Raw genomic sequence first — 25,410 nt, 5'->3', positions numbered from 1 at the left:
TCGGTCTCGTGTCCCACTTATTATCGCTCCTCGTGTCATGCTTTTATATTAACGTTTATATGTTAAATACTTGTAGTTTTTCCAGTAGCTTCCATGTATGTAACCAAATATTTAGCTGTTAGTTTAAAGTAGCAGTTTAGAAAAGAGTGGCACATCTTTGTGGAATTAAGCAGAGTAGATCTACACGTTAATATAAAGAGTACAACAAACATAGTGTAAACACACTGTAAAAAGAGTATAAAAATGGTGTTAAATATAAACATAGCACAAAAAATGAGGAAATTTGTGTTTGGTAGATTTCTTTGTTTTAACAATGCTTCTTGTCAATAAATCTTATACCGTTGGAAAGCCTGTTTATTTCTCTTTTAAATGGTGCCACATTTGTAAGGAACATGCATTTGTGGGATGAGCAGCAGAGCTCAGTTTGTGGGTTGCGCCCATGAAAAAATTGCTAAATCTTCTCTGCCAAACAGCTTATTCTGCTGTTGACTCTTGTTTGGTGGATTGGATGATTGAAGTCTGAAGAAACAAGACATATTGGCAATTTAACAATTTATTAATTTAACTAACAGGAGCCTCAGTAGCGTGTGGAAGAACCACAGCAGCCACAGCAGCCTGGCTCCTCCTCACGCTGCTCACACACTGCTGTGGGATGGCATCCCATTCTTCAACCAGCATTTGTCGCAAGTCAGCCGACGTGGTTGTGTTGGTCACTCTGGCTCGAACAGCAAGCTGATCCCACAAGTGTTCAATGGGGTTGAGGTCAGGACTGCTGGCAGGTCATTACATCCTTACTCCACTCCCAAATTCTGGAGGTATTCTCTGAGAAACCAGCTCTGTGTGACCAGGAGGAGCCAGGCTGCTGTGGCTGTGTATGGTTCTTCCACACGCTACTGAGGCTCCTGTTAGTTAAATTAATAAATGGTTAAATTGCCAATATGTCTTGTTTCTTCAGACGTCAATCATCCAATCCACCAAACAAGAGTCAACAGCAGAATAAGCTGTTTGGCAGAGAAGATTTGGCATTTTTTTCTATTTGAGTCTGCTTAGCAAATGGAGAATATTTTTTGACCTAATTATTTCTTCAATTTTTAAACTGTAGTCATATGTTTTAGACAAGTTCTGAATAAAATGTCTTCATTCTGAAGCGGAACTAAAAGCCTCCGCACTTCCCCTGTCGGAGCTTAACAGCGTGACACCCAGCGGAAGTAAACAGTAGCAGCTAGCAGCATTAGCTGCTTCCTGTGTGTAATGAATGAAGTGGAGACGGTACCGAGTCGCAGCGCAGCTCATTATTGAATTAGTAATTAAAGAACAATGAGTCCAGTGGAGAGTTTGAGAGAGTTTGTCAACGAGCGACTAACTGCTGCTGCTGAAGAAATATTCCGAGTGTTTAAAACAACTATCGTCCAGTACGAGGAGGAGATCGATCGGCAGCGCGTCCTGCTGGATATCTGCTGGAAACCCCAAGTAAAGTTACACAGGACAGGTGAGGACAGGTGTATTATTTTAATAACACTGGTGTTCAGAGCCCTGGAGCGGCCGTAGAGGGGAGATATGCATCGCAGCCACGTTTCACTACATGGAGCGAACACACGAGTGTTTCCCTCGTTGAGGTTCATTCCACTCGGGACTCCGGAGGTTCTGAGTGTCCGCTGCACGGCTGCGCTCCGTTCTATAGAAGCCCGCTGCCAAACTCCGCTCAAAAAATGCTGATTTTACACACAAAACGTCCAGAAAAGTATGAGCAGCACCAAAACTCAACAGAAAGAGGTGTGTCTCATTCAACCTATTAGGAAGACATTTCGGCATTGGTTTGGAGTCAGTGGGTCAGATGAGCTGGAAGCTATTGGAAAAAATGTAGATTTTACATTAATAACAAACATGAGAAGCTCTAAAACTTTTTAATTTCACTTCATATCAAACGTTAATTGTGTCATCCTATGGAAACTTACATTTTTCTGCCCCTAACCTTCACATGAAAATTACATCTGAAAAACACCTGAGACTTAAATTTAGTCATATTTTATAATCAGTTTTGTGGCCGTTTCACCAGTTTCTACATGAGGCCACTCAGCCAGCGGGGTGTCCTGTTTGGACTCTCTTAATAAAATCCACACTTTGATGAACTGGTACCTTGCACAGTGATTTATTAAACAAAAACAAGCTTACAGCAGGTGATCCACAATGAAGTCTCTGCTCGGTGCATTACCGGTTAGATATAATTCCATGGCACATGCAACCCAACATCATCCCGAGCACACGGTCAAAAACTGCTATCGACCAACTCGTCCGCTGCCTTCAAGCAACAATCATCCTATCACAGTAAAAAAAAAAGGACTCGGCTGTACAAACTCACAAACAATGTAGCTAAAAAGCATACAATACATGCTAATTTCTAGTATCTGCCCAGACACTAATTTATACTGCATTCCAGATACATGGGACACCACTCGCCCGAGTTGTAAAGGTGAAATGTCGCTAGACAGCTGCGAGATTTCCCACTTTGTAACTCAGGTGAGTGGTGTCCCATGTATCTGAAATGCAGCATAAGCCTTACTTCTAGTGCTTGTGTCCTGTTATCCAGCTTCCTTGGCCTGGATTAAAGGTGTTGCAGCATCCTGCGGTGGCTGTTCAAACAGTAGAGTCGACGTGGGCAAAGAAAACAGGTCAAAGCGGGTGTTTTCTGATGGGAAACCTCCTTCTGCAGGGATGAGAGGCTGGGGTTGCGCAGCTCTTCTCCGGATCCTGAACGTGTTTGGTAAACGGGTCAGTTTTGGCTTGTCCAGCGAGGTTAAAGTCTGCGGCTTAGGCGGGTATAATCCAAACATTTGTGCGCTCCCTTTACGTAACAGCTGCTCAGACGAAAGCTGATGCTTCCTGCAACACGTTACGATGCGACTGCAATTAAACAGGCGTGTAACTGTTTTTCATCTTCTCCGTGTATCAAGTTGCTGTGGAAAGATACGTTCAGGTGTCCTAACAGACAATGGGAGATATGAATTTTCAAACCTTGGGGAACTGACAATCATGCCCTACCTACTGGATATTAAGGTTGTAGCACTTTCCTTTGCTTACCAGGCTTTGTTAGTGCAAGGAGGCCACATTTAGGCTTTGGACTACACGCAGGCCGCTCTATTGTCAGATCCATGTGATGAGGGTCCCAACATTATGTAAATACTGCTGGAAGTTCTGCACTCATTACAATTGCACTATTTTGTACATATTAGTCTCAATCTTTCAAAATGTATTTGGGATTTCAGGTTTAAAAACTGTTCCCTGCACATTGAGGGCAAACTTACCCGAGTCAGATTCCTTGTTTGTGTACACATACTTGGCCAATAAAGCAGATTCTGATTAACAGCACAAATGTCATGACATTTTCAGCCATTCTGAGACTTTTACATTAGTTTGTATGCAACAGAAGGAGCTCTCAAATATTCTCAAAATCTTGTTTTAAACGATATACACAAACACACACAGTATATTTTGCATCACTTATCTCTTTGTATCATGCACATATAAACACAGTCAAACAGGACTAGGTCTGTGACAAAATATCTATGTGGCAATATATTGTCATCCTTCCTTGTACGACATCGATACGCTGGCGCCAAATATAGATATTTTTATTTAAAAAATAAGGCGCTCTAAGACTACGCAATACGCAAGAACTGTCTGGTTAAAGTACACGGGCAAAACCATGAACATACAAAGCCAGTTGCAACTCCACCATTGTGATCTCCTCGTTGAGAAAGTGGCTAATGAGAAAGGACTGCCGTTTTTATTGATAGCAAGTGGGAAACGCACTCCTATCAGCTACAAACAAGAGGGATGCACGAGACTCATACCGGTGCTAATCACCACTCAGAGAAGTGCACTCACCTCTGAGCATGCTGTTCAGTTGCTGTTCAGTTGCTGTTCAGTTGCTGTTCAGTTGCTGTTCCTGAAGAAGAACATGCATATTTGAGGATGAATTAAAATGTGCTCAGGATTACATAATACAAGTTACTACAAATAAAGGTTGATTGGTTGATTAAATATTCTCTGCCTTTTGTTCTCTGTCCCTCCAGAGCTCCCACAGCAACATGTCTGTAAGGAGGAGGTGGTTCTGGCTGGTTCTGACCAGCAGCTCTGTAACCAGGAGAGGAACTCCAGTCTGGACCAAGAGGAACAGGAGGAACTCTGCACCAGTCGGGAGGGAGAGCAGCTTGTACTGAAGGTTGAGACGGATACCGTCATGTTGACTCCAACTTATGAGGAAAGTGACCATAGTGAAGCAGAACCAAAGAGTGACCACCAGCTCCTCTCTAACAACTCTCATGTAGCTGAGAGCCAAGATCAGAAAGGAGGAAAACATGGAGATTCAGGATCAGCTGGAGATGGAGAGCCAAAGCAAAAGAAAAGACATCACAGAAGCAAAAGTCACAGTGATAATGCAAAAAACTCCACCTCATCAGACATTCACCATAACACTCACCCAGGTAAAAAGTCTTTCAAATGTGACACATGTGGAAAGGCTTTTAAATTTAAGTGCCTGTTGAATTCACACCTAAGAATCCACACAGGTGAGAAACCGTATTCTTGCAACACATGTGGGAAAGTTTTCAGGATTAGTAGTCAATTAACCGTCCACATTAGAATCCACACAGGTGAGAAGCCGTATTCTTGCCAAACATGTGGGAAGACTTTCAAGCACCACACTGCCATAACACTTCACATGAGAACTCACACAGGTGAGAAGCCGTATTCTTGCAAAACATGTGGGAAGACTTTCAGGTCTTGTGGTGAATTAAAAACACACATGAGAACCCACACAGGTGAGAAGCCTTTTACCTGTGAAATTTGTGGGAACACTTTCAGGCTTAATGCTCATTTAAAAGTTCACATGAGAACTCACACAGGTGAGAAGCCTTTTACCTGTGAAATTTGTGGGAACACTTTCAGGCTTAATGCTCATTTAACAGTTCACATGAGAACTCACACAGGTGAGAAGCCGTATTTTTGCAAAACATGTGGGAAGACTTTCAAGCAAACAAATTCCTTAACAGTTCACATGAGAACTCACACAGGTGAGAAGCCGTATTCTTGCAAAACATGTGGGAAGACTTTCAAGCAAACGAATGCCTTAACAGCTCACATGAGAACTCACAGGTGAGAAGCCATAATTTTGCAAGACCTGGGGAAGTCTGTCCTATCAGTCTTCTTTGACGAGACATTTGAGGAAACGTACAGGCGAGTGGCTTGTATTTCCAAAATATGTTGGAGGTGATTCAGTTCCAGTGTTTCCTGCATAATTGCAGAACTTTAACTTGAAATGACTTGAAGAATCCTCAGAGGATCAATATACACATGAGAAATGATGAGCTGAAAGCTGAACGTGTACAACTTCCCCTTGAGAGGATGTCAAAATATGTTCATGTCAATATCTTCATGCTGATTTGCCCATATTTGTTAACATGATGATTAAAAAGTGGAGTTAATCGGTCTCATGTGTCCCACTTATTATCGCTCCTTGTGTCATGCTTTTATATTAAAGTTTATATGTTAAATACTTGTAGTTTTTCCAGTAGCTTCGATGTATGTAACCAAATATTTAGCTGTTAGTTTAAAGTAGCAGTTTAGAAAAGAGTGCCACATTTCTTTGTGGAATTAAGCAGAGTAGATCTACACGTTAATATAAAGAGTACAACAAACATAGTGTAAACACACTGTAAAAAGAATATAAAAATGGTGTTAAATATAGTTAATTAAATGAATATAAATAAAATAATAAAATGTAAGAAATGGAATCAGATAAATAATTAAATAAAAGTCTTTTTGAGTCTGCTTAGCAACTGGAGAATATTTTTTGACCTAATTATTTCATTAAGTTTTAAACTGTAGTCAACTATCGTCCAGTACGAGGAGGAGATCGATCGGCAGCGCGTCCTGCTGGATATCTGCTGGAAACCCCAAGTAAAGTTACACAGGACAGGTGAGGACAGGTGTATTATTTTAATAACACTGGTGTTCAGAGCCCTGGAGCGGCCATAGAGGGGAGATATGCACACAAGGCTCGTTGTAGATGAGATGCGCCTCGGTTGCAGGTCGGACAGTTTCCCAGCAGCCTTCAGTCTGTGCAGGAAGTCACATCCTGTCAGATCTTATCTGATTGATTTAAATGTGATCAGACACATTGATCAGTCCGTACAGTGTTCAGTTGTTGTTCATTAGGACACTACAGAGTATTAAAACTCTACACACATCTGTGATTTCTGTTCAAGGATCATTTCACATCACTTCTCATAAATCAGCTTCATATCAGTTTACTGCTGTTTATATTCATGTGAGCAGACCCGGCCCTCTCACACTACATTAATTAATTAATACATTAAAGTCGAACACAGAGGGAAAAAATACAAGACAATAGTTTTCATTATTGATCTGTCACATATTGATAGTGTTGGCTTCTCATCTTAATCCTCACATCCCACAGACCATTAGTTTGACTGTTGTTAAATCTTTTTCAGGCCGATTTAAATGAGTCAAAAGTTAATAATTATTTATTTTGCTGTTTGTTGGGACCCACAGATGAAGTCATTCATTGTGGATTTTAAAATGGACTCTGAACTGAACTCAGTGTCCCAGAATTCCCCATTCTTCACACCTAGGTGCAAAATTCAGCTTTGAGCTACTATTGGTCAGGGTGACGGACCCCCCTCTGACCAGATAATCAAAACTCCAGCGCCCTCCTTGTTCTCTCTCTTACTCTAACGCCCTCCACTCCTTCGATCTTCCTCAAGGGCTCCTCTCCACCTCCTATTTAATATTGTACAAGAGTGAATGTTGCCAACCTCGACTCTGTCAAGAACTCCAAAATCCTTCGACCATTACAGCTGTTATGGTAATATTGGTTGTAGTTATTAAGTTAATTATTAATCAGAGTTACAAACAGTTAAGTACCTTTTCTGAGACTGATTTGGTGAATTGGCTCTTTTCCCTTCTTCAAGGGTGGTGCCCCGAGGTGATCTAATGTAAATTGGATTATTATTATTATTATTATTATTGTTATTATTAATAATAATAATAATAATAATAATAATAATTAATAATTATCCCTGATAATCATTAATTATTATTGATAACCAAATTTAACCCAAAACTCCCTATTACTGTTGCATGAAGCACTACATATGGTGCCCCGTGTGAAGTGAGCACAACATGTTATGATATGAATGTGAGATATTTAGTCTCCACACAGCATGTCTTCTGTTAACACAATAAACCTGCAAAATCAGATAAATAACATCAAAATCTCTCCAACTCAGCAGAATGAAAAACTTTCTTTGAAGCGTCATATAGTTGAGTCAGAATCAGAATCAGAATCAGAAACAGATTTATTGCCAAGAAGGATTTTACACTAACAAGGAATTTGTCTAGGTGAATAAGGTGCATACATTGAAGACAATAAACATTAAACAAACAGTGACTATAATAAATATTAAAAAGAAAAAATATTTTTAAAAATATTAAAAATTAAATTCTGCATTAATGTAATGCAAAGATATCAAGGGCGGTGATGAGTTTGAGTTTGAGTGCCAAGAGTCAGTGTCAGTGGGGGACCCGGGACTTGTCAAGGATCCCAACTGCAAAGGAGAAAAAACTGTTCATGTGGTGGGAGGTTTTGGTCCTGATGGACCGCAGCCTCCTGCCAGAGGGGAGAGTGTCAAACAGACTGTGACCGGGATGGGAGGGGTCGGCCACAATCCTACCTGCAGGCCTCAGAGCCCTGGAGCTGTGCAGGTCCTGAAGGGATGGAAGGTTGCAGCCAATCACCTTCTCAGCAGAGCGTATGATGCGCTGCAGTCTGCTCTTGTCCTTAGCAGTGGCAGCAGCGTACCAGACGGTGATGGAGGAGGTGAGGATGGACTCGATGATGGCAGTGTAGAAGTGCACCATCATCGTCTTTGGCAGGTTGAACTTCTTCAGCTGCCGCAGGAAGAACATCCTCTGTTGAGCTTTTTTGATGAGGGATCTGATGTTCAGCTCCCATTTTAGGTCCTGGGAGATGATGGTGCCCAGGAAGCGGCAGGACTCCACAGAGTCGACTGGGGAGCCACACAGGATGACAGGGGCGGGTGGGGCTGGTTCTTCCTGAAGTCCACGACTATCTCCATTGTCTTTAGAGCATTAAGGTTGTTCTGGCTGCACCAGGTCACCACATGGTCAATCTCCCACCTGTAGGCAGACTCATCCCCGCCAGAGATGAGCCCAATGAGCGTGGTGTCATCCGCGAACTTCAGGAGCTTGACGGACTGGTGACTGGAGGTGCAACCGTTGGTGTACAGCGAGAAGAGCAGGGGAGAAAGAACGCAGCCTTGGGGGGATCCGGTGCTGACGGTCTGGGATTCAGAGACATGTTTCCCCAGCGCTGCTTCCTGTCAGACAGGAAGTCTGTGATCCACCTGCAGGTGGAGTCAGGCACGTGGAGCTGGGAGAGCTTGTTCTGTAGCAGAGCCGTGTTGAAGGCAGAGCTGAAGTCCACAAACAGGATCCTGGCATATGTTCCTGGGGAGTCCAGATGCTGGAGGGAGTAGTACAGGGCCATATTTACTGCATCATCTACAGACCTGTTGGCTCTGTAGGCAAACTGCAGTGGGTCCATTAGAGGGTTAGTTAGGGATTTGAGGTGGGACAGCACAAGGCGCTCAAACGACTTCATGACCACAGCGGTCAGGGTGACGGGTCTGTAGTCATTAAGTCCTGTGGTCCTTGGTTTTTTGGGGACGGGGATGATGGTGGAGACTTTGAAGCAGGCTGGCACATGACATATCTCCAGTGAGGTGTTGAAGATGTCTGTGAACACTGGAGACAGCTGGTCAGCGCAGTACTTCAGAGCGGATGGAGAGACAGAGTCTGGTCCGGCTGCTTTGCGGGGGTTCTGTCTCTTGAAGAGCTTGTTGACGTCCTTCTCCTGCAGGCAGAGAGTCGTCACTGTGGTAGAGGAGGGGAGGGACCGAGAGGTGTGAAGTGGAGAGGCCCAGGGTCCTGTTGGGCTGGGGCTGGGGCGGGGGATGGTGTCAGGACTGTCCCTTTGTCTCTCAAAGCGAGTCAACGTCTAAACCAATCAGCTGTTAAATCAGGAGACAGCCAGGTGTTTCCCATCATGCCATGGGGTCCTGCAGTCTGTGCAGAGCAACTGCAGCACCTCGATCCCGTCAGATTACCGCTGACACGTGTGCATGACGTCAGAGCAAGTTGGTCCATTCTGTGCAGGACCGGCTGAATTCAAACGAGCCTGTGCGTGAACTATGTGTGAGCTTCTAACTGAACTCCTTTCCACAAATTGAAAGTAAAAAAGAAAAACGAAACAAATAACAAAAATAAATGACACTAAATTCTTCTTAGTCTCATAATCAAAGTAGGATTCTCTCTCAATACTTAAAGTGCAAACAGAGACTGACCACATTTCACTTCAAGCTTCATGTCTGTGCAGGAAACTTGACAGAAAGACCTTTTTTTTTTCTCGCTTCATGATTTATTTAATTTCTACTTTTGTACCTGACTACATATATATATATATATACACATATGTATGTAACTTTTTATTTATAAACATTTTCACATTATGGAGACAGTGAACAAACAGAAAAAAACAAGACAAAACAAAACAGACAGGTACGAGGTCATGGGGGAGTCAGTAGCAAGGCAAAATTACCTTGTTCAAAGACAGATGTCAACTGTGATGAGAATTTTTTACTGCATGTAGAGGAATGTGAATTGACGTTTACACAGCCTTTTTGAGAGAGTCTGTTCTTTTTATAACCTTGTTTTATGACTTGTTTTATGTTGTTTTATGACCTATGTAAGGTACCGAGAAACACTAAAGGTAAACATCCTCTTCTCAGCAGGAGGGCATGAATGAGCAGCTGTTATAGTGTTAACACACCCAGAGAGAGAGATAAATACCATGATTCCCTCCTTAGACAGTCAGTCTTCACTTTGTAACTGACCTGCATGTTGCTCTGTGAATGCTCCTCTTGTACAAGATTAAAACCCTAGATCTAGATATTGTTGCGCCTGGAGCGCCCCTCCAAATCGGACACTTTGTCCTGCAAAGCCCATTGATTAGTCAGTAGCTGGGTGAGGGCATCCTTCACTCCAATGTCCTTATCAGCCATGTTTTCCTCCATCTCTCCTGTGCGTTTTACTGCCCCTTCTATCTAGCTTCGTCATCTCTTGTATTTTGCGGTTTATTTCCGTCGTGAATTTGTCCATTTGTCTTTTAATACTCTCCCGAAAACACGTACGGAAATCTGAGAAATCTCTTCTCAGTTCGGCCTGGAGTGCTGCCATCCACGAGGTCATGACTTCACTCACCACCTCACGGATTGAGTCCAAAGTTTCCTTTTTGTCTGCGGCCTCCATCTTGTCCTGGTGGGATTTCGCTGGCCGCAACTTCTTTTTCGATTTCTCGTTCTGAATTGTTTCGTAACCCGTATCCCCCTTTCTTAATTTTTTCCCCGTTCATTAGTGCGTCGATGTATATCCGTTTGAATGAATAGAGATTATTGAATATGGGGAAATTTAAGGTTGATACTGGAGCTCTATTACTAAGCTGTCATCCCGTCTAGCGCGCCACCGGAAGTCCATTTTAACACAATTTTTAAGCACTGTCGTGCAGCGGTGGCTGCGGGATCTCCCCTCAGACAGAAGGCTAAGCCTGACAAATTGATGAAGTCTCTCCTCCTGTCCCTCCATCCTGGTGCTGGTGTGGAGGGTGCTGGTTTGTCCACTCCACCCATGCCTGAGCTGGTGCTGTAGAAAGATGTTGTGTCGTTCGCAGCTTCAACTGCTGTCTTTGGTGACTATGGTGAGGAGGGGCCCTCCCCTGCCTCCAAACCTGGTTCCTGCTCCTCACCTGCAGAAGGCTCAGAGGATGGCCCCATGGGCTTTGTCATTCGTATGGCACTGGCTCGCCTGCAGCTCGATTTACAATATTCAATCTCGTGGCAGGGTGGACGCGGCTTTCTATAAACTCAGTCACTCGGAATCTTGCGAGCTGCGAGAAGACTGTGGGGCTGATCGCGCGGAGGACATCGGTAGTTATACCTGGTCGGGCGTCATCCAAGGTCACATGTGACTTTGTTGATATAAATATTCAACCTGGTTGCCCCTCAATGATCTCTGGAGTATAAATAAAGGTTGATTGATGAATTAAATATTCTCTGCCATTGTTCTCTGTCCCTCCAGAGCTCCCACAGCAACATGTCTGTAAGGAGGAGGAGGTTCTGGCTGGTTCTGACCAGCAGCTCTGTAACCAGGAGAGGAACTCCAGTCTGGACCAAGAGGACCCAGAGCCTCCAGAGATTAAAGAGGAACAGGAGGAACTCTGCACCAGTCGGGAGGGAGAGCAGCTTGTACTGAAGGTGGAGACGTGGGAGCAGAGCAGCAGGGGAATGTTAGTGTTTACACCGCTAACAGGAGCTCTGGACCAGGATGGCCAGCAGCTAGCTGGTTAGCATGCTAACTTCAGTAGATACCTGCAACACAGTAAATGGATGCCATAACTTGTAAACTGTTATTTCTGAACATGTTGTTGATAATTTGTTCATTTTTTTAGCTTTTTCACTAAAATTCTTACATACTGAACCTTTAAGTGCACTTTTGTGAAACCTTTATTCCTTTTGTGATAATAAGAAAAAGGGACATTTGACATCTGGACCACATTGGACTGGGTGTCCTTTCATAAGCAATTATACCTGACTTTTACCCAAAGTCGTTTACATGACTAGGGTTGCAACAATTTGTGACTTTCACAGTATGATAACTATATCAGAAAACATCACAGCGTTACAATGACCCATAAAGGAATAAAAACAGAATGCTTTCATTGGTTGAACAAGAGCTTTATTATATTTCCATAAAACATTATGTCCTCACAGACTTGAACCTTGACATTAACTTGAAATACACAGTATATGTTACAAAACAGAACAGTCTGGAAACACAAATTTATTTTCCCTACTTTCTCTGAATGAAATTCATGAAGGAATTTTCCTTCTGTTGTCACAGTGTCTTTCAGAGCCAGTTCACCTCTGGCTTTCCAACAATGACTCGTTAGGGCAGCTGTCCTGATAGTGCTGAAACTGTCTCCAAGGCAACCGAGATCAATAGATATGACGTACCCGGCTTCAGACTCTTACAGACAGTCTTCTATTAGTGTATAACATGTGAGCTGAGGATCACACAACATGACATAAGATGCCATAGGTAATGTAGTTTCTTGTTCTTACAAATACTCCCTGTTCAGGAATTGGTCTGGTGCTACAGTGTTTTCACTTGTAATGGTCTCAAGAATGGCGTCATGTTGGGTTGGATTCTCTGCGATTGGAGTAAGGGTTCTGCAATTAGGTGGCTCCTCACTTCTGAGATCTTGTGTGTTTTGATCATGAAACACTGGAACTGAATCATCTCCCACATATTTTGCTAATACAAGGCTACTCGCCAGTATGCGTTTTCAAATGTCTGGTCAAATAAGACCGATCAGAGTATGTTTTCCCGCAGGTCTTGCAAAGGAATGGCTTCTCACCTGTGTGGATTCTCACATGGACTTTCAAACGAGACGACTCAGAGAATGTTTTCCCGCATGTTTCGCAAGAATACGGCTTCTCACCTGTGTGGATTCTCGAATGCTTTTTCAAAGCAGACTGAAAAGAGAATGTTTTCCCACATGTGTTGCAAGAAAATGGCCTCTCACCTGTGTGAGTTCTCGTGTGGATTTTTAAGTTGCCAAGAGTCCTGAAAGCCTTCCCGCATGTTTGGCAAGAATACGGCTTCTCACCTGTGTGGATTCTCAAGTGCTTTTTCAAACGAGACGACTCGGAGAATGTTTTCCCGCATGTTTTGCAAGAATATGGCTTCTCACCTGTGTGGGTTCTCATGTGAAGTGTTAAGGAACTATGATGCCTGAAATCTTTCCCGCATGTTTTGCAAGAATGCGGCTTGTCACCTGTGTGAGTTCTGATGTGGACTGTTAATTCACCACTACGCTTGAAACCTTTCCCACATGTTTTGCAAGAATGCAGCCTCTCACCTGTGTGAGTTCTCATGTGAGCTGTTAATTCAACATGTCTCCTGAACGTTGTCCCACAAGTTTGGCAAATAAACTTATTCTGATGCGTGTGGGATCTCATGTGGACTGTTAACTGTCCAGGAGTCCTGAAAGCCTTCCCACATGTTTTACAAGAATATGGCTTCTCACCTGTGTGGATTCTCATGTGAACTGTAAAGGAACTCTGATGCATGAAATCTTTCCCACATGTGTTGCAAGAATACGGCTTCTCGCCTGTGTGGGTTCTCATGTGAACTGTAAAGTGAACACGACGGCTGAAAGCTTTCCCACAAATTTCACAGGTAAAAGGCTTTTCACCTGTGTGGATTCTCTCGTGATCTGTAAAGTTTGCACGACAACTGAAAGCTTTCCCACATGTTTTGCAAGAATACGGCTTCTCACCTGTGTGGATTCTCATGTGTAGTGTTAATGAACTACGATGCCTGAAGTCCTTCCCACATGTATTGCAAGAATACGTCTTCTCGCCTGTGTGGGTTCTTAGATGTGCATTCAATTGGGACTTAAACTTAAAAGCCTTTCCACATGTGTCACATTTGAAAGACTTTTTACCTGGGTGTGCATGAGCTGTGTGATGTCTTTTCTTTTGCTTTGGCTCTCCATCTCCAGCTGATCCTGAATCTCCATGTTTTCCTCCTTTCTGATCTTGGCTCTCAGCTACATGAGAGTTGTTGGAGAGGAGCTGGTGGTCACTCTTTGGTTCTGCTTCACTATGGTCACTTTCCTCATAAGTTGGAGTCAACATGACGGTATCCGTCTCCACCTTCAGTACAAGCTGCTCTCCCTCCCGACTGGTGCAGAGTTCCTCCTGTTCCTCTTTAATCTCTGGAGGCTCTGGGTCCTCTTGGTCCAGACTGGAGTTCCTCTCCTGGTTACAGAGCTGCTGGTCAGAACCAGCCAGAACCTCCTCCTCCTTACAGACATGTTGCTGTGGGAGCTCTGGAGGGACAGAGAACAAAAGGCAGAGAAGTAAAATACATATTGCTTGTGTGGGTTTCCTCCACCATCAAAAACATTTACATCAGGTTGATTCTCCAGTCAGTGTCCTTTCTTTGACCATTATGATTTTATTAAAAATGATACTGAAATGTTTTCATATAACTCACCTCATTTAACTGCTAATGTGTAATGAGCTGATTTTACAGAAATATTTGAATTATTTTTGCAGCTCATCTGACCCACTGACTCCAAACCAATGCCGAAATGTCTTCCTAATAGGTTGAATGAGACACACCTCTTTCTGTTGAGTTTTAGTGCTGCTCATACTTTTCTGGACGTTTTGTGTGTAAAATCAGCATTTTTTGAGCGGAGTTTGGCAGCGGGCTTCTATAGAACGGAGCGCAGCCGTGCAGCGGACACTCAGAACCTCCGGAGTCCCGAGTGGAATGAACCTCAACGAGGGAAACACTCGTGTGTTCGCTCCATGTAGTGAAACGTGGCTGCGATGCATATCTCCCCTCTACGGCCGCTCCAGGGCTCTGAACACCAGTGTTATTAAAATAATACACCTGTCCTCACCTGTCCTGTGTAACTTTACTTGGGGTTTCCAGCAGATATCCAGCAGGACGCGCTGCCGATCGATCTCCTCCTCGTACTGGACGATAGTTGTTTTAAACACTCGGAATATTTCTTCAGCAGCAGCAGTTAGTCGCTCGTTGACAAACTCTCTCAAACTCTCCACTGGACTCATTGTTCTTTAATTACTAATTCAATAATGAGCTGCGCTGCGACTCGGTACCGTCTCCACTTCGTTCATTACACACAGGAAGGCAGCTAATGCTGCTAGCTGCTACTGTTTACTTCCGCTGGGTGTCACGCTGTTAAGCTCCGACAGGGGAAGTGCGGAGGCTTTTAGTTCCGCTTCAGACTGAAGACATTTTATTCAGAACTTGTTTAAAACTCATCTTATGGAGGATTTTAAGAGGCTAAATTAAATAAAACATGGAGCAAAACAAACATGTTGCAGACAGTTTTCACCATGAAGTCTGCAGCACTTCACAGTATTACAAAATAAATGAATAATTGCGATGGAGCAAATCTGAAATGTCTTAATAATATAACCTTTTTTCCCGATTTATGATCTTTGAGTATTAGTTCAATATTTGTTTTTCAAAGAATATTGAGCCTCTCTGGGATAATCAAGTTTAGGTATAGAGGTTTTTGAAAAGAGGTGGTTTAGGTGTGAAAAAACAGTGAACTGTCCCTTTGTTTGTGTTCATTAAAGGTGTCACACCTGTGAAAGTGTCTCTCAGCAGCAGTGAGGCTGCGCACTGACGCCTGACCCGCTTCAGTAACAGTGAAGAGGAACCGCTCGCTCGGCATGTTTCCCTTCACTGTCGGACCGGAAGTTCCCTTCAGCGTCTTCATCGTCAACAAGCATCATGGCGGAACCGACTGTCCGCATGTCTGGGATTGTTTTATCGTCTTTAATGTTCCAGCATGTTAACAGTGATTCAGACGTGGTGAGAAACACATTCATGTCTCATTAAAGCGGATGTGCGTCCAGTCGACCTGCGGGCGGCGTCAGGCTGAAGAGGATCAATAAGCGAGCAAACAAAACTGCTAATAACACCGTGAAGTTGAACAGCTCCTGATTAATAGTTTAATTATGGAGTTTTCAGTTTGTGATTTGGATCACAGGAGAAGCGTTTGTCGGTAAAGTGACGTTAAACCTGTCAACACTGGATTTCTGCAACTTTTTAAACCGAGCTAAGGCGTTAACACTGCTGCAACACCAGACTCCGTTCAAAAATATTCGTATTTAACGTGACACCGAATATTAACAAATATGCACCGCTTTTGAATCATGACTGAATGTTTTTTTTAATCATGCAGGTGTGCTGGTGAATTCTGCAAATGTTTATACTAACAAGCTTTTCTTACAAGTGTTGAATTTTAACGTAATGAGCTGGCGCCCAGTGACTGATGGTGTCATAAGACAGCGGTTATGTTTAATCTTTTTAAATCCTATTCAGATGTTTTGAGTTTAATGTTTAGTATGCTTTATGTAAAGCATCTTTAATCGGTCTGTTAATTGCCTTGCAGATAACACATACATGACACTGTCCACTGAAAATCATAAATACTGTGACCGACACACAGCTCAGTGTATAGTTAAATAAATGGCTCTAAGACAGGACTGTTATCAGTATCAGTCATGTTGAATAAATCAGACGTCAGGTCCAACACACACTGTAGTGTCCATAAAATAACCTGTAGTTGTATTTCTGTGTGGTCGCTGCAGGAGGGTCTGATCCTCGGAGAGAGCAGGATCGAGGAGCAGATCACCATCAGTGACTCTCAGGCTGATCACATTCACATCGAGGAGGTTTACAGTAAGTCAAACACGGTCACACACAGTAAAACATCCTCACTGTCACATGATGACCATCTTTATTTCTTTAACAGATATCCAGAAGCACATCGCCTGCTACAAACTGAACGAGTGAGTACAGCTGGACAGGAGATAACTAACTAACTAATGTACAAAACATACATTATATAAAATGTTTATTATTTATATGGCTTATTATACTCAACATGGAACAGAGTGCTACAAAAAACAAAGTAAAGTACATAACCTTTTGCACAAACTGTGTCACAGAGCTCTGGGTTGTAGGTCCAGGTGGTGGTGTCCTGTAGACACTGTAGACGCTGCAGCAGACAAACTGGCACTTTCATTAGTAGCAGGTTCACTTGCTTGTCTTTTTTCTTCCAGCTGCACTGATGGATGTGCAGCTGTAACGTGCCTGTGCAGGTTATTTGTAGCGCCTGCTCCATATGAGACTTACCATCACATACTCTACTCTCATGTTCTCACCTTTCCAGGCTGTTGTGTCTGTAAGCACCGCCCCGCCCCCTCCTGCTCAGTGCGGACACACAGACACCACCACACATCATGTAGCTGACCAATCACGTGCTGCTTGAACAGAGAAAAAAAAACAAAGCGGCTCGGATCGGTCACTTCAAAGAGTCGGCTTCGATCGGTCACTTCAAAGAGTCGGTTCCGATCGGTCACTTCAAAGAGCCGTTTCATTCGCGACCGACACATCACTTCAGATGTGCTTTGACTGATTCAGACTAACACGCTGCTTTATTCTCATCCAGCTGGTTTTTATTATTTCAGAGCATTTTGAGGATCGATTATTGTTTTTAATGGAAAAACTACATTTTACATAACCTCAGTATCACCAGACTCCCTTACCAAATTGCCTAATTTTAAGCGTTGTTGAGTTAAAACAAACTTTATAACGTAGTGAAACTCTGTCTCTGACAGATTCTGAATCATTGTCTCCTTCTTGTAAATTCAGCATTAAATGAAAACAGTAAGTTGTTTGTTTCCTTGTAAAAAGTGTCAGTTTGTGGCAGCATGGCTGCACCAGCCTGTCTGCTTCTGTGTCTAAAGTGCTAAAGTCTGACCTGCCAACATTTAGCAGCTGTTTGAACACACTGTTTACACTGATTTCACCATTTACACTCCATTTATGAAAGAAGAAACATTTTATTGATCTAAACATGTCACATTTTACAGATACACTAAACAGTAACCAGTATAGGCGACTGCTTTGTCCCCAGACTCCCTTAACAAATGTGTCAGTTTAGTGAGTTGTTGAGTTGGAGACACTTTATAAACTGTGTGAAACTCTGTCTCTGACTGATTCTGACTTATTTGTTCCTTCTTGTAAATTCAGCAAATGTTCTACATGAACTTCTTTCTGTCTTTGAGTAGAAACATGGAGTCTGTTTGTCCCAGTGATGGACGGGTTAGTTTGTATATAGAGCGGGAAGTGAAATCTCATCACAGGTGTCACTCTGTCAATGTCAGGTGTGGACGGACGGACTGAGAGCTGAACACCTGTGATCGGATCACTCAGGACGAATGTTGACAGCAGGTCTGAACATTATATCGTTGATGTGACTGCTGAGTGCTGATCGTGCGATTGCATGTAGATGTGTAGGGAACATAAGATGAAGCAGCAGCTGTCACCAGATGTTTGTCTCGTCCTCATCTTTGTGTCTGCAGCTTCTACAACAATGTGGGAGACGTGAATGTGGACGCTGTAAAGAAAATCCTGGCAGAAAATAAGCAGGTAAAACCTCACACTGATAATCATCAGAGGAGCTGAACAGTGGATTTGAGACGTCCAACTGATCTGTCGTGTGTTTACCACCTGGAGGAGAACCTGATTGGTTGGTACCGTCAGCGCAGGAACACGGACCAACAGATGACGTTCAGGGAGAAGGTCGTCCACGAGAAGCTGAAAAGCGCTCTGTCCAACCCTCACATGATCTTTGTGCTGCTGACGCCCAGCAAGGTAACAGCTCCAGGTTCAACACACAGGATGGAGTACGCTGCCTTCATCTCCCGCAGCAGGTAACTAACGACAGCTGCTCACCTGTCCTATCATCCAATCAACATGCAGGTCTTATTAGTGTGTGAGTGTGTTGTTGTAGGTCAGAGACTCTTTTCATTCAGTGTTTACAGTCATGAAACAACATACTGCTACGTTTACTGAAGTAACAGATCATCCCTGTGTTACAGAGAGTCTCTGTGTGTTTTCTGCTCTGTTGTTGATGAAATGTGTTTTTTCCCTCCTCTCTGAAGGTGCTTCATGAACGTCCCTGTGCTGGTCAATAATCTGGGTTTACTGGAGCAGCTGGCGTACTGGAAGGTGTCGGCTCCGTGCTCTGCAGCAGGTTATAACCTCACCATGAAGAAACACAGGTACGATCCTGCCACGGTGAATAGGAGGTTTGCATATTGTCTGTGTGTTTGATCACGTGACTCATCTTTTGTCGCTCCAGCGCCAAGTTCTTCTCCTCCAACGGGCTGCTGAGAGACGTCAACGAAGTGAACAAAATGAACGAGTCGCTGCAGTCGGAGCTGCAGGTGAGCAACAGCAGGAAGTGTGTTTGAACGTGTGTTTGCTGCTTCACACACACTGTGGCTCAGCTTGTGTGTTTTGTGTTGGACAGAAAGCGTGCGGGGACGTGGAGGAGAGTGAACGTCTGGTTGAAACGCTGCAGGCAGATGTTTCAGTTCTGAGGAGACGACTAAGAGAGAAGAAGCAGAGCAGCGCAGGAAAAGGTTCGTTATGTATCCAATTGTTACTGAATAAAGTCATTTAGTTTTAAAAAAAAAAGAGACCAACAGAGTCAGATGATATCAATGTAGTCATGTGCTGTAGTCCTGGAACAAAGCGTTGATTCATAGCAGAGCTCTTCTCCGAAGACACCTGTAGAGCTGAGAGCATCTGTCCATTAATCGATCAGTTATTTTCCATTATTGTCAACAGTGAAAAATTGCCAAAAATCCTCCACTTCCAGCCTCTGTAATGTGAAGATGTGCTGCTTTTCTCTATATATTAAATATTGAATATTTTTGGGTGTTGAACTGTTGGTCAGACTAGACGACATGTTTGAAGTTGTCAGTTTGGACAAAATGGGCATTTTTCTCACCTTTTTCTTGAGAGTTTGTAGACAGATCAGGATTATTAATAATCACAGCAGCATCACCAAAGTCTGGCCCTCATGACATCCTAAGGTTTGAACAGTGTTGCAGGGCTGCAACTAACAACTGTTTTCATTATCAATTATTTTCATGATTAATCATTAAGTCTATACTGCCCAAAGTGATGTCTTCAGATTTCTTCTTTTGTTTAGTCTTATTAAGTCTTATTAAAAATAAATGGGGAAATATGCTCAACAAAATGTTGGTGATTAATTTTGACTAACACTGTGATTATCATTAAATTCACTCTTTCTTCAGTGTGAGGATTTCTGTGTTTATGACGATAAACAAAACATCCCCACAGTTAACAAGCTTGCAAAGAATAGAAATAGTTTGCAAAGAATTTTCTTTTACGTGGCTAATCGATTAATGGACTAATTCTTTAGACTCGGGTGACTGTCACTGACACAAATATCTGTAGCTAGACGAACAGTTTCCATTAGTTTTCAGTCGGTTTCAGACTCCTGGTTAAATAAATCCTGGACCTCTGTCTGTAAGTGAACACTCAGTCATGAAGTTAGCTTTGTGTCTGTCTGCAGCTTCAGATGATTCACCTGAGCAGAAGAAGAACCTGCTGCTCCACGAGGCCGTCAGAGCTCTGTTCGCCTGCTCTCCTCTGTTCCACACTCAGACTTTAACCCTTGAGGCGTTTCCCGTCCCCGCCGTCTGCTGCAGTGCCAAGCCGGACGAAGACGAGTCCATGACGGACGCTCAGGAAACGGTGTCCCTGCTGTGTCCCAGTGGAACAAACTGTAGGAAAAGGCCGAGAGAGACGCAGCCACTGAGGGAGAGGAAACGCACCAAGAGCAACTCATGATGTGAAAATAAGTTTCTGCTTTGTTTTCATGGAACTGCGTCTGGATTTTAACCACCACTTTAACATGAAGCTGATTTTAATGTCACTGACGATGAGAAAGTCACAAAGTTAACAACGTGAAGATGAACGGTCATCTGATTGATTCGGAGAATTGTTTCACGATGTTCTTTTTGTTGAAACGCAGTTGCTTTCATTTATTTAATTGTTGAAAACACTTTTTTTATTGTGTGGAAAGCAAACAAAGACTCTTAGTTCTGTCAGAACTAACTGATGTTAAATTCATGTAGAAGTGATGAAACACAACAAGTCTGTCTGTCTGTCTGTCTGTCTGTCTTTCCCCCCTCAAAGCTGTCCAAGCAAACACTGAACCCAAAGTTTATATTCTCTTGAGATATATCAAGAGAAACTCGGATGGAGGTTTTGTTCCAAATCAAAGAGCCTCTTTGCACTTTACTCTTTTTACTTCTGTTCTTGTGGTTGTGTACAAGATGTCGACCATCATTATAATTAACACATAATGAACTTCTTTTATAAAGTCCAACTGTATTCAAGTGTAATCAAAGCACAACATTTGGTTCTGGCCCCTTTTTTCACTTCCTGTATTTTTTCACATGTCATATGTATAAAACACAAGTCTGATTCTTAACCTGGAAAACATTATATAAAAGACTAAGGTGGGAAATTAAACTTGCTTCGGGGTTCTTTTCTTTCTTTCTGTTTTAATTGCTTTTGCATAACAAATTAGAATTAGATGGAAAATTGACAGGGCTGTGAAGGCAGAGCCCAACAACCACGTTGTGTGTGTGTGTGTGTGTGTGTGTGTGTGTGTGTGTGTGTGTGTGTGTGTGTGTGTGTGTGTGTGTGTGTGTGTGTGTGTGTGTGTGTGTGTGTGTGTGTGTGTGTGTGTGTGTGAGCGAGCTGTAGCCACACTGTCGGTATGATTGATGGAGGAGTTGGAGAAGTCTTGATTGGTTACATCTCAGATTACCGTCCATTCAGGAAGAAAACACTCGTTGCCCCTCTTAAACGTAGACTCAAAGATGTACAGTTGTTTCGTATATCTGAAGGGGTCTGAGGAGACGTCCAGTCCCTCCGAATAAAGTCGAGACCAAACCATTTTCCCACCTTGGTCATGATCAGGGACATTAATAGTAGTTTAGATAAAAGACGTCATTGACTTGGAAAATTTTCTTTTAAACTTACAAACGTAAATGTGATTCATGGCTCAATTCAAACAGGAACGAAAAATTCCATTTTTTGTCGTTATGCCGATTTGGCATATCGACACTTGTGTATGTAATATTTTGTAATAATAAAGAGATTATTCACTTAAAACTCAGTTTGTTTGTCTTTGAGGATTACTCCTATTTGAATATTTCGAAAGGACCAAAAGTCAATGTTTCTGGAGCCGGACGATAAGTCGTGGAGAGATTTCCACAAATTTTAGACAGTCTAAACTATATAACAGTTAACAGTTTTCTACCACAAATTTGAATCTTCTTTTCATAAATTCATTTGAGGGATTAATGTTGTTTATAATTTTAAAATGAACTTCTTGGGAATTTTAAGTATTTTGTTGGAATAGTTGATATTTCGGATAGTTACAGTCTCTAAGAGTGAGCGAGCTGTGTGGTACCGGGATATAAGGGGTTTACTCAGCGCCGCCTTGGATGTGGGTCAAACCGAAAAGGGGCGTGGCCTCGGCTCTGGCAGCGCCGCGAGATGTTTGATGGTTGCCGTGGCAACGTGAAACGGCTCAGGCTGACTCTGACTTCACATGTCGACAGGTTAAAGAGAAAGTTGTCACAAGTGTGTAATTGTTAAGCCGTGAAGTCGCCGTTGTTGACACTATGGTCCATGACGACCTGCGCGTGGAGTGGGTCGGACAGCGAGTGTCGGCCGGGTTCGGCCTGCGGGACCGCGGCGCCTTCGACGAGCTGCTGAGCCGCGGAGACGGAGAGGAGGAGGAGAAGATCATCCGCTACCTGAACGTTGTGTCCGAGGAGGAGTCGACGTCGGTTCTTATGTTTTTCAAGACGTTCAGAGAGGAAGAAGTTGAAGTGATTCCAGTGGGTGAGTAAAGTTAAAGTTAGCAGAGTTAGCAGAGTTAGCAGCGAGTTAACGCTGGTAACCAACCGTCGGTGCGCGTGAGCACAGCTGTGTTCACAAGGCGCGTGCGCATAAAAGATGATTAAAGCTTATTAATTCAGCGATAAGAAATATAACGACGAGTTAAAGTGGAACTGACACCAGTCAGCTCATCGTAAAATACTTCATCTGATGTTTGACGCATCCCTGACTTCGTCTTTACGGTGCGGTACTTGCGCATGCGCTTTACGGCAACAAGCGCAATCTCTTTTGTACTTACGGTAAATGTTTGTCTGGTGATGAATGAAGAGAGACGTAAAGTACTGATCCCGTGTGAACTGATGTTTGTCGTAATTAAAGTCAAACCTCATGTAGTTTTGTGTTAAAGCGCTCAGTGAACTACATCCACTCATCAGCACCAGAACCAGAACCAACATGGCCGCCAACAGTTGGTCAGTTCTGAGAGCTGCTGATGAACAGGAGCAGCTCTACAATGTTTCAGTTAGGAGACGACGTCACTAACGAGGCTGTTGGCTGTGACGTCACTAACGGCGCTGTTGGCTGTGACGTCACTAACGGCGCTGTTGGCTGTGTCGTCTTTATAATGACGTATTTTCTGATATTTCATTAGTGTGATGACAAACTGACAAACATCGTGTGTGAGATCCAAACAGGATCGATACATCATCGTCTCTCTGCATCAATACCAGACAGAACTTTGATCAGTCAGGTCCAGGAGGGGAACCGGAAGGGGCGGGGCTTCAGCTCGCCATACTTTTACTCCACAGGTAATTAATCAGTGTAAAAACAAGATGGCTGCCATCTCAGCCAAAACCTTATCCAGCCAGTTCAGGAGAAAAGTGGACAAGGTACAAGGTTTGAAGTTTTCTGCCTCTCTACTGTCTGTTGTGACGAATAAGACGCTTTCTTTTGTTTGTTCGGGAGCGTTTCTTTGTGTTTCTGTCTGTTTGTTTCCTAAATATAGCAGAGTCCCATGGCTGTCTTTAAATATAATGAGGAAGTGTCTGCTGTCCTCGCTTTAATCTAGAGACAGACCCAAGATGCAACTCTAATGGGTTTTTTCAAACATCACCAGTAAATTAATCTTACAGAAATACAATGTTTACTTCTGGGACCTGAATGTATGTTAATAGGCTACATGAGAGGCGAAGGTCTTTAAATTGATTGATATGTTGTAATGTGTGGTTAGTAAAACTGCATCTAACCACAATGTTTATGAACTCAGACAGGAGGAAAGATGGACACTCTGCAGATCCTGACGAGGAGGAGGAGGAGGAGGAGGAGGAGGAGGAAGAGGCAAATGGACAAAGTCCCAGTCCTGTGAGATCACATTTTCATTTGAAACTTCTTGTCTTTATTGCTCTCAGATGGTGATTGTGTTTGAAATCATTTGTCGATGTATTATCTACAGAGTGGATAGAGACACTCATGTTTTTGGTTTTGTTTGATTTTGCATTTTCAGAAGATGGAGGTTCAAGTGGTCTATCACATTGAGCTTCATGTCGCAGTAAACGAATACCCAGAGAGGTTTTTGAAATCCCGCGTCTTCTACTTTACCAGGAGCACAAAGGGTGAGATGACAGTTCAGTAGCATTATAATACAGCATGTTCAAGGCTTTGATGAAAAAATATTAACCGCAAAATGATTACGTGGTGTTTGAATTAGAGACCATTGTTGAACCACTGGACATGAATGAGGCCAGTGTCCTGATGCCCAGGCTATTTAAGGTTGGCATGTATTATGGACAGCGCCTTCTTGTGCAGCAGAGCAAGCTCGCCAACGTAAGTAAAATAAAACAGACTTCACAAGTGGCCAAAAGCAACCATCAATATTTAGACTATCACTTCATGTAGCAATAGCAGAAAAACACCATGTAAACAAATAATTTATGTTTTTCTGAAAAATTAAGACACTCTTGAACTGGCTGTTTTCACTGTCTCTCTTGCCAGGTTGCTTTACCCGGGCTTACTGCTCAACAAATGGAGATGACTGGTTCTCACAGCGGGGCAGTTTCTCCTCAGGAGGAGACTCCTCTGGAGTCAAATGGACAAGTTACAGTTCATGATGAGTTGCTCATCAGGATGTACTGCTTTTTTGAAGTGGTCAGCACAACTCACCAGCCCCCTCAGATTCAAGGTTTGTTTCTTTAGATAGACCAAAGGCTTATTGTTTAATTTCAGGAAGTTATCAGTTTTTTGATAATCAAAAAACAAATCAAAGTAATGTTAACCTCTCCACAATAATCAACAACTTCTTGCCTTTTCCAATTTCTACCCTTTATTTTAAGCATATTTTGAGCTTTCCCTGCCTTAAGAGGACTTTATGTGCTGTGAACTGCTTGGAGGAGCATTCCCCCAACAAAAAATACACATCAGTTCATTTGTTTGTTTGTAGGGGCAGTTTCTCTTCAGGAGCCTAGATAGAAGCGCTGCTCAAGTTTATAACTTTAACATATTTAATGCTCGTTTAATAATAAACAGTACAATCTGAAGATCATACTTTCTGTCACAGAGGTTACGCTGCACATTCCTGAGCTAGATCTGGAGCCAGAGGTGGATGTACTGCTTTCTAATCCAGAGATGGTAGAGAAGTTGGAGCAGTGTGTGATGAACTGGCAGACTCAGATTACCATTGTCCTTGAAGAGCAGCTAAACAAAAAGCCTCAGGTCTGTGACTCGTCTCGTATTCCTAATTTCAATCAAGGTCAGTTTGTTGGCACCACACTTGAAGAGCATAATGTCCAGATGAAGGATTTAGGGTCAAGCCCTGCATTCACATGTAAAGTTACAGCTGAAATGAATGAAATATCACCAAGAAATACATTCCCTGTCAGCTCAAAATGAAATAATCTGGTCGTA

At 42.9% G+C, this 25,410-nt stretch overlaps 3 protein-coding genes across 3 annotated transcripts in view; 2 read left to right on the top strand and 1 right to left on the bottom strand.

Moving 5' to 3' along the window:
- Positions 1-11,870: 11,870 nt before the first annotated feature.
- Positions 11,871-14,859, bottom strand: LOC141005615 (uncharacterized). Its single transcript, XM_073477534.1, has 2 exons — positions 14,633-14,859; positions 11,871-14,053 (listed from the first exon to the last, which is right to left on the bottom strand). The coding sequence occupies exons 1-2, from the start codon at positions 14,802-14,804 to the stop codon at positions 12,483-12,485; spliced, it is 1,743 nt and encodes a 580-aa protein (XP_073333635.1). The 5' UTR covers positions 14,805-14,859; the 3' UTR covers positions 11,871-12,482.
- A 551-nt stretch (positions 14,860-15,410) lies between these two features.
- abraxas1 (abraxas 1, BRCA1 A complex subunit) lies at positions 15,411-21,129 on the top strand. Its single transcript, XM_073477541.1, has 9 exons — positions 15,411-15,576; positions 16,359-16,449; positions 16,523-16,559; positions 18,138-18,204; positions 18,292-18,488; positions 18,720-18,839; positions 18,920-19,004; positions 19,091-19,202; positions 20,165-21,129. Exons 1-9 carry the CDS (start codon positions 15,496-15,498, stop codon positions 20,440-20,442), a joined length of 1,068 nt encoding a protein of 355 aa, XP_073333642.1. The 5' UTR covers positions 15,411-15,495; the 3' UTR covers positions 20,443-21,129.
- A 1,163-nt stretch (positions 21,130-22,292) lies between these two features.
- Positions 22,293-25,410, top strand: part of dnah10 (dynein axonemal heavy chain 10) — a 28,991-nt gene continuing 25,873 nt past the window's right edge. Inside the window, 6 exon segments of the mRNA XM_073477580.1 lie at positions 22,293-22,515; positions 23,777-23,871; positions 24,014-24,122; positions 24,218-24,333; positions 24,502-24,688; positions 25,064-25,218. Of these exon segments, the coding sequence (XP_073333681.1) occupies positions 22,293-22,515; positions 23,777-23,871; positions 24,014-24,122; positions 24,218-24,333; positions 24,502-24,688; positions 25,064-25,218 (885 nt within the window).

Source organism: Pagrus major, chromosome 12 (genome assembly GCF_040436345.1).
Source record: "Pagrus major chromosome 12, Pma_NU_1.0".
Taxonomy (NCBI): Eukaryota; Metazoa; Chordata; class Actinopteri; order Spariformes; family Sparidae; genus Pagrus; species Pagrus major.
This window is presented reverse-complemented; position numbering and strand designations above follow the sequence as displayed.

Excerpts from the sequence above, each read along its gene's own strand:
- LOC141005615 (XM_073477534.1), bottom strand. The coding sequence starts at position 14,804 with ATGAGTCCAGTGGAGAGTTTGAGAGAGTTTGTCAACGAGCGACTAACT. Across the intron at positions 14,054-14,632 it reads AGTAAAGTTACACAGGACAG|AGCTCCCACAGCAACATGTC; the intron begins GTGAGGACAGGT and ends CTGTCCCTCCAG.
- abraxas1 (XM_073477541.1), top strand. The coding sequence starts at position 15,496 with ATGGCGGAACCGACTGTCCGCATGTCTGGGATTGTTTTATCGTCTTTA. Across the intron at positions 18,840-18,919 it reads CTCACCATGAAGAAACACAG|CGCCAAGTTCTTCTCCTCCA; the intron begins GTACGATCCTGC and ends TTGTCGCTCCAG. Across the intron at positions 19,005-19,090 it reads CGCTGCAGTCGGAGCTGCAG|AAAGCGTGCGGGGACGTGGA; the intron begins GTGAGCAACAGC and ends TGTGTTGGACAG.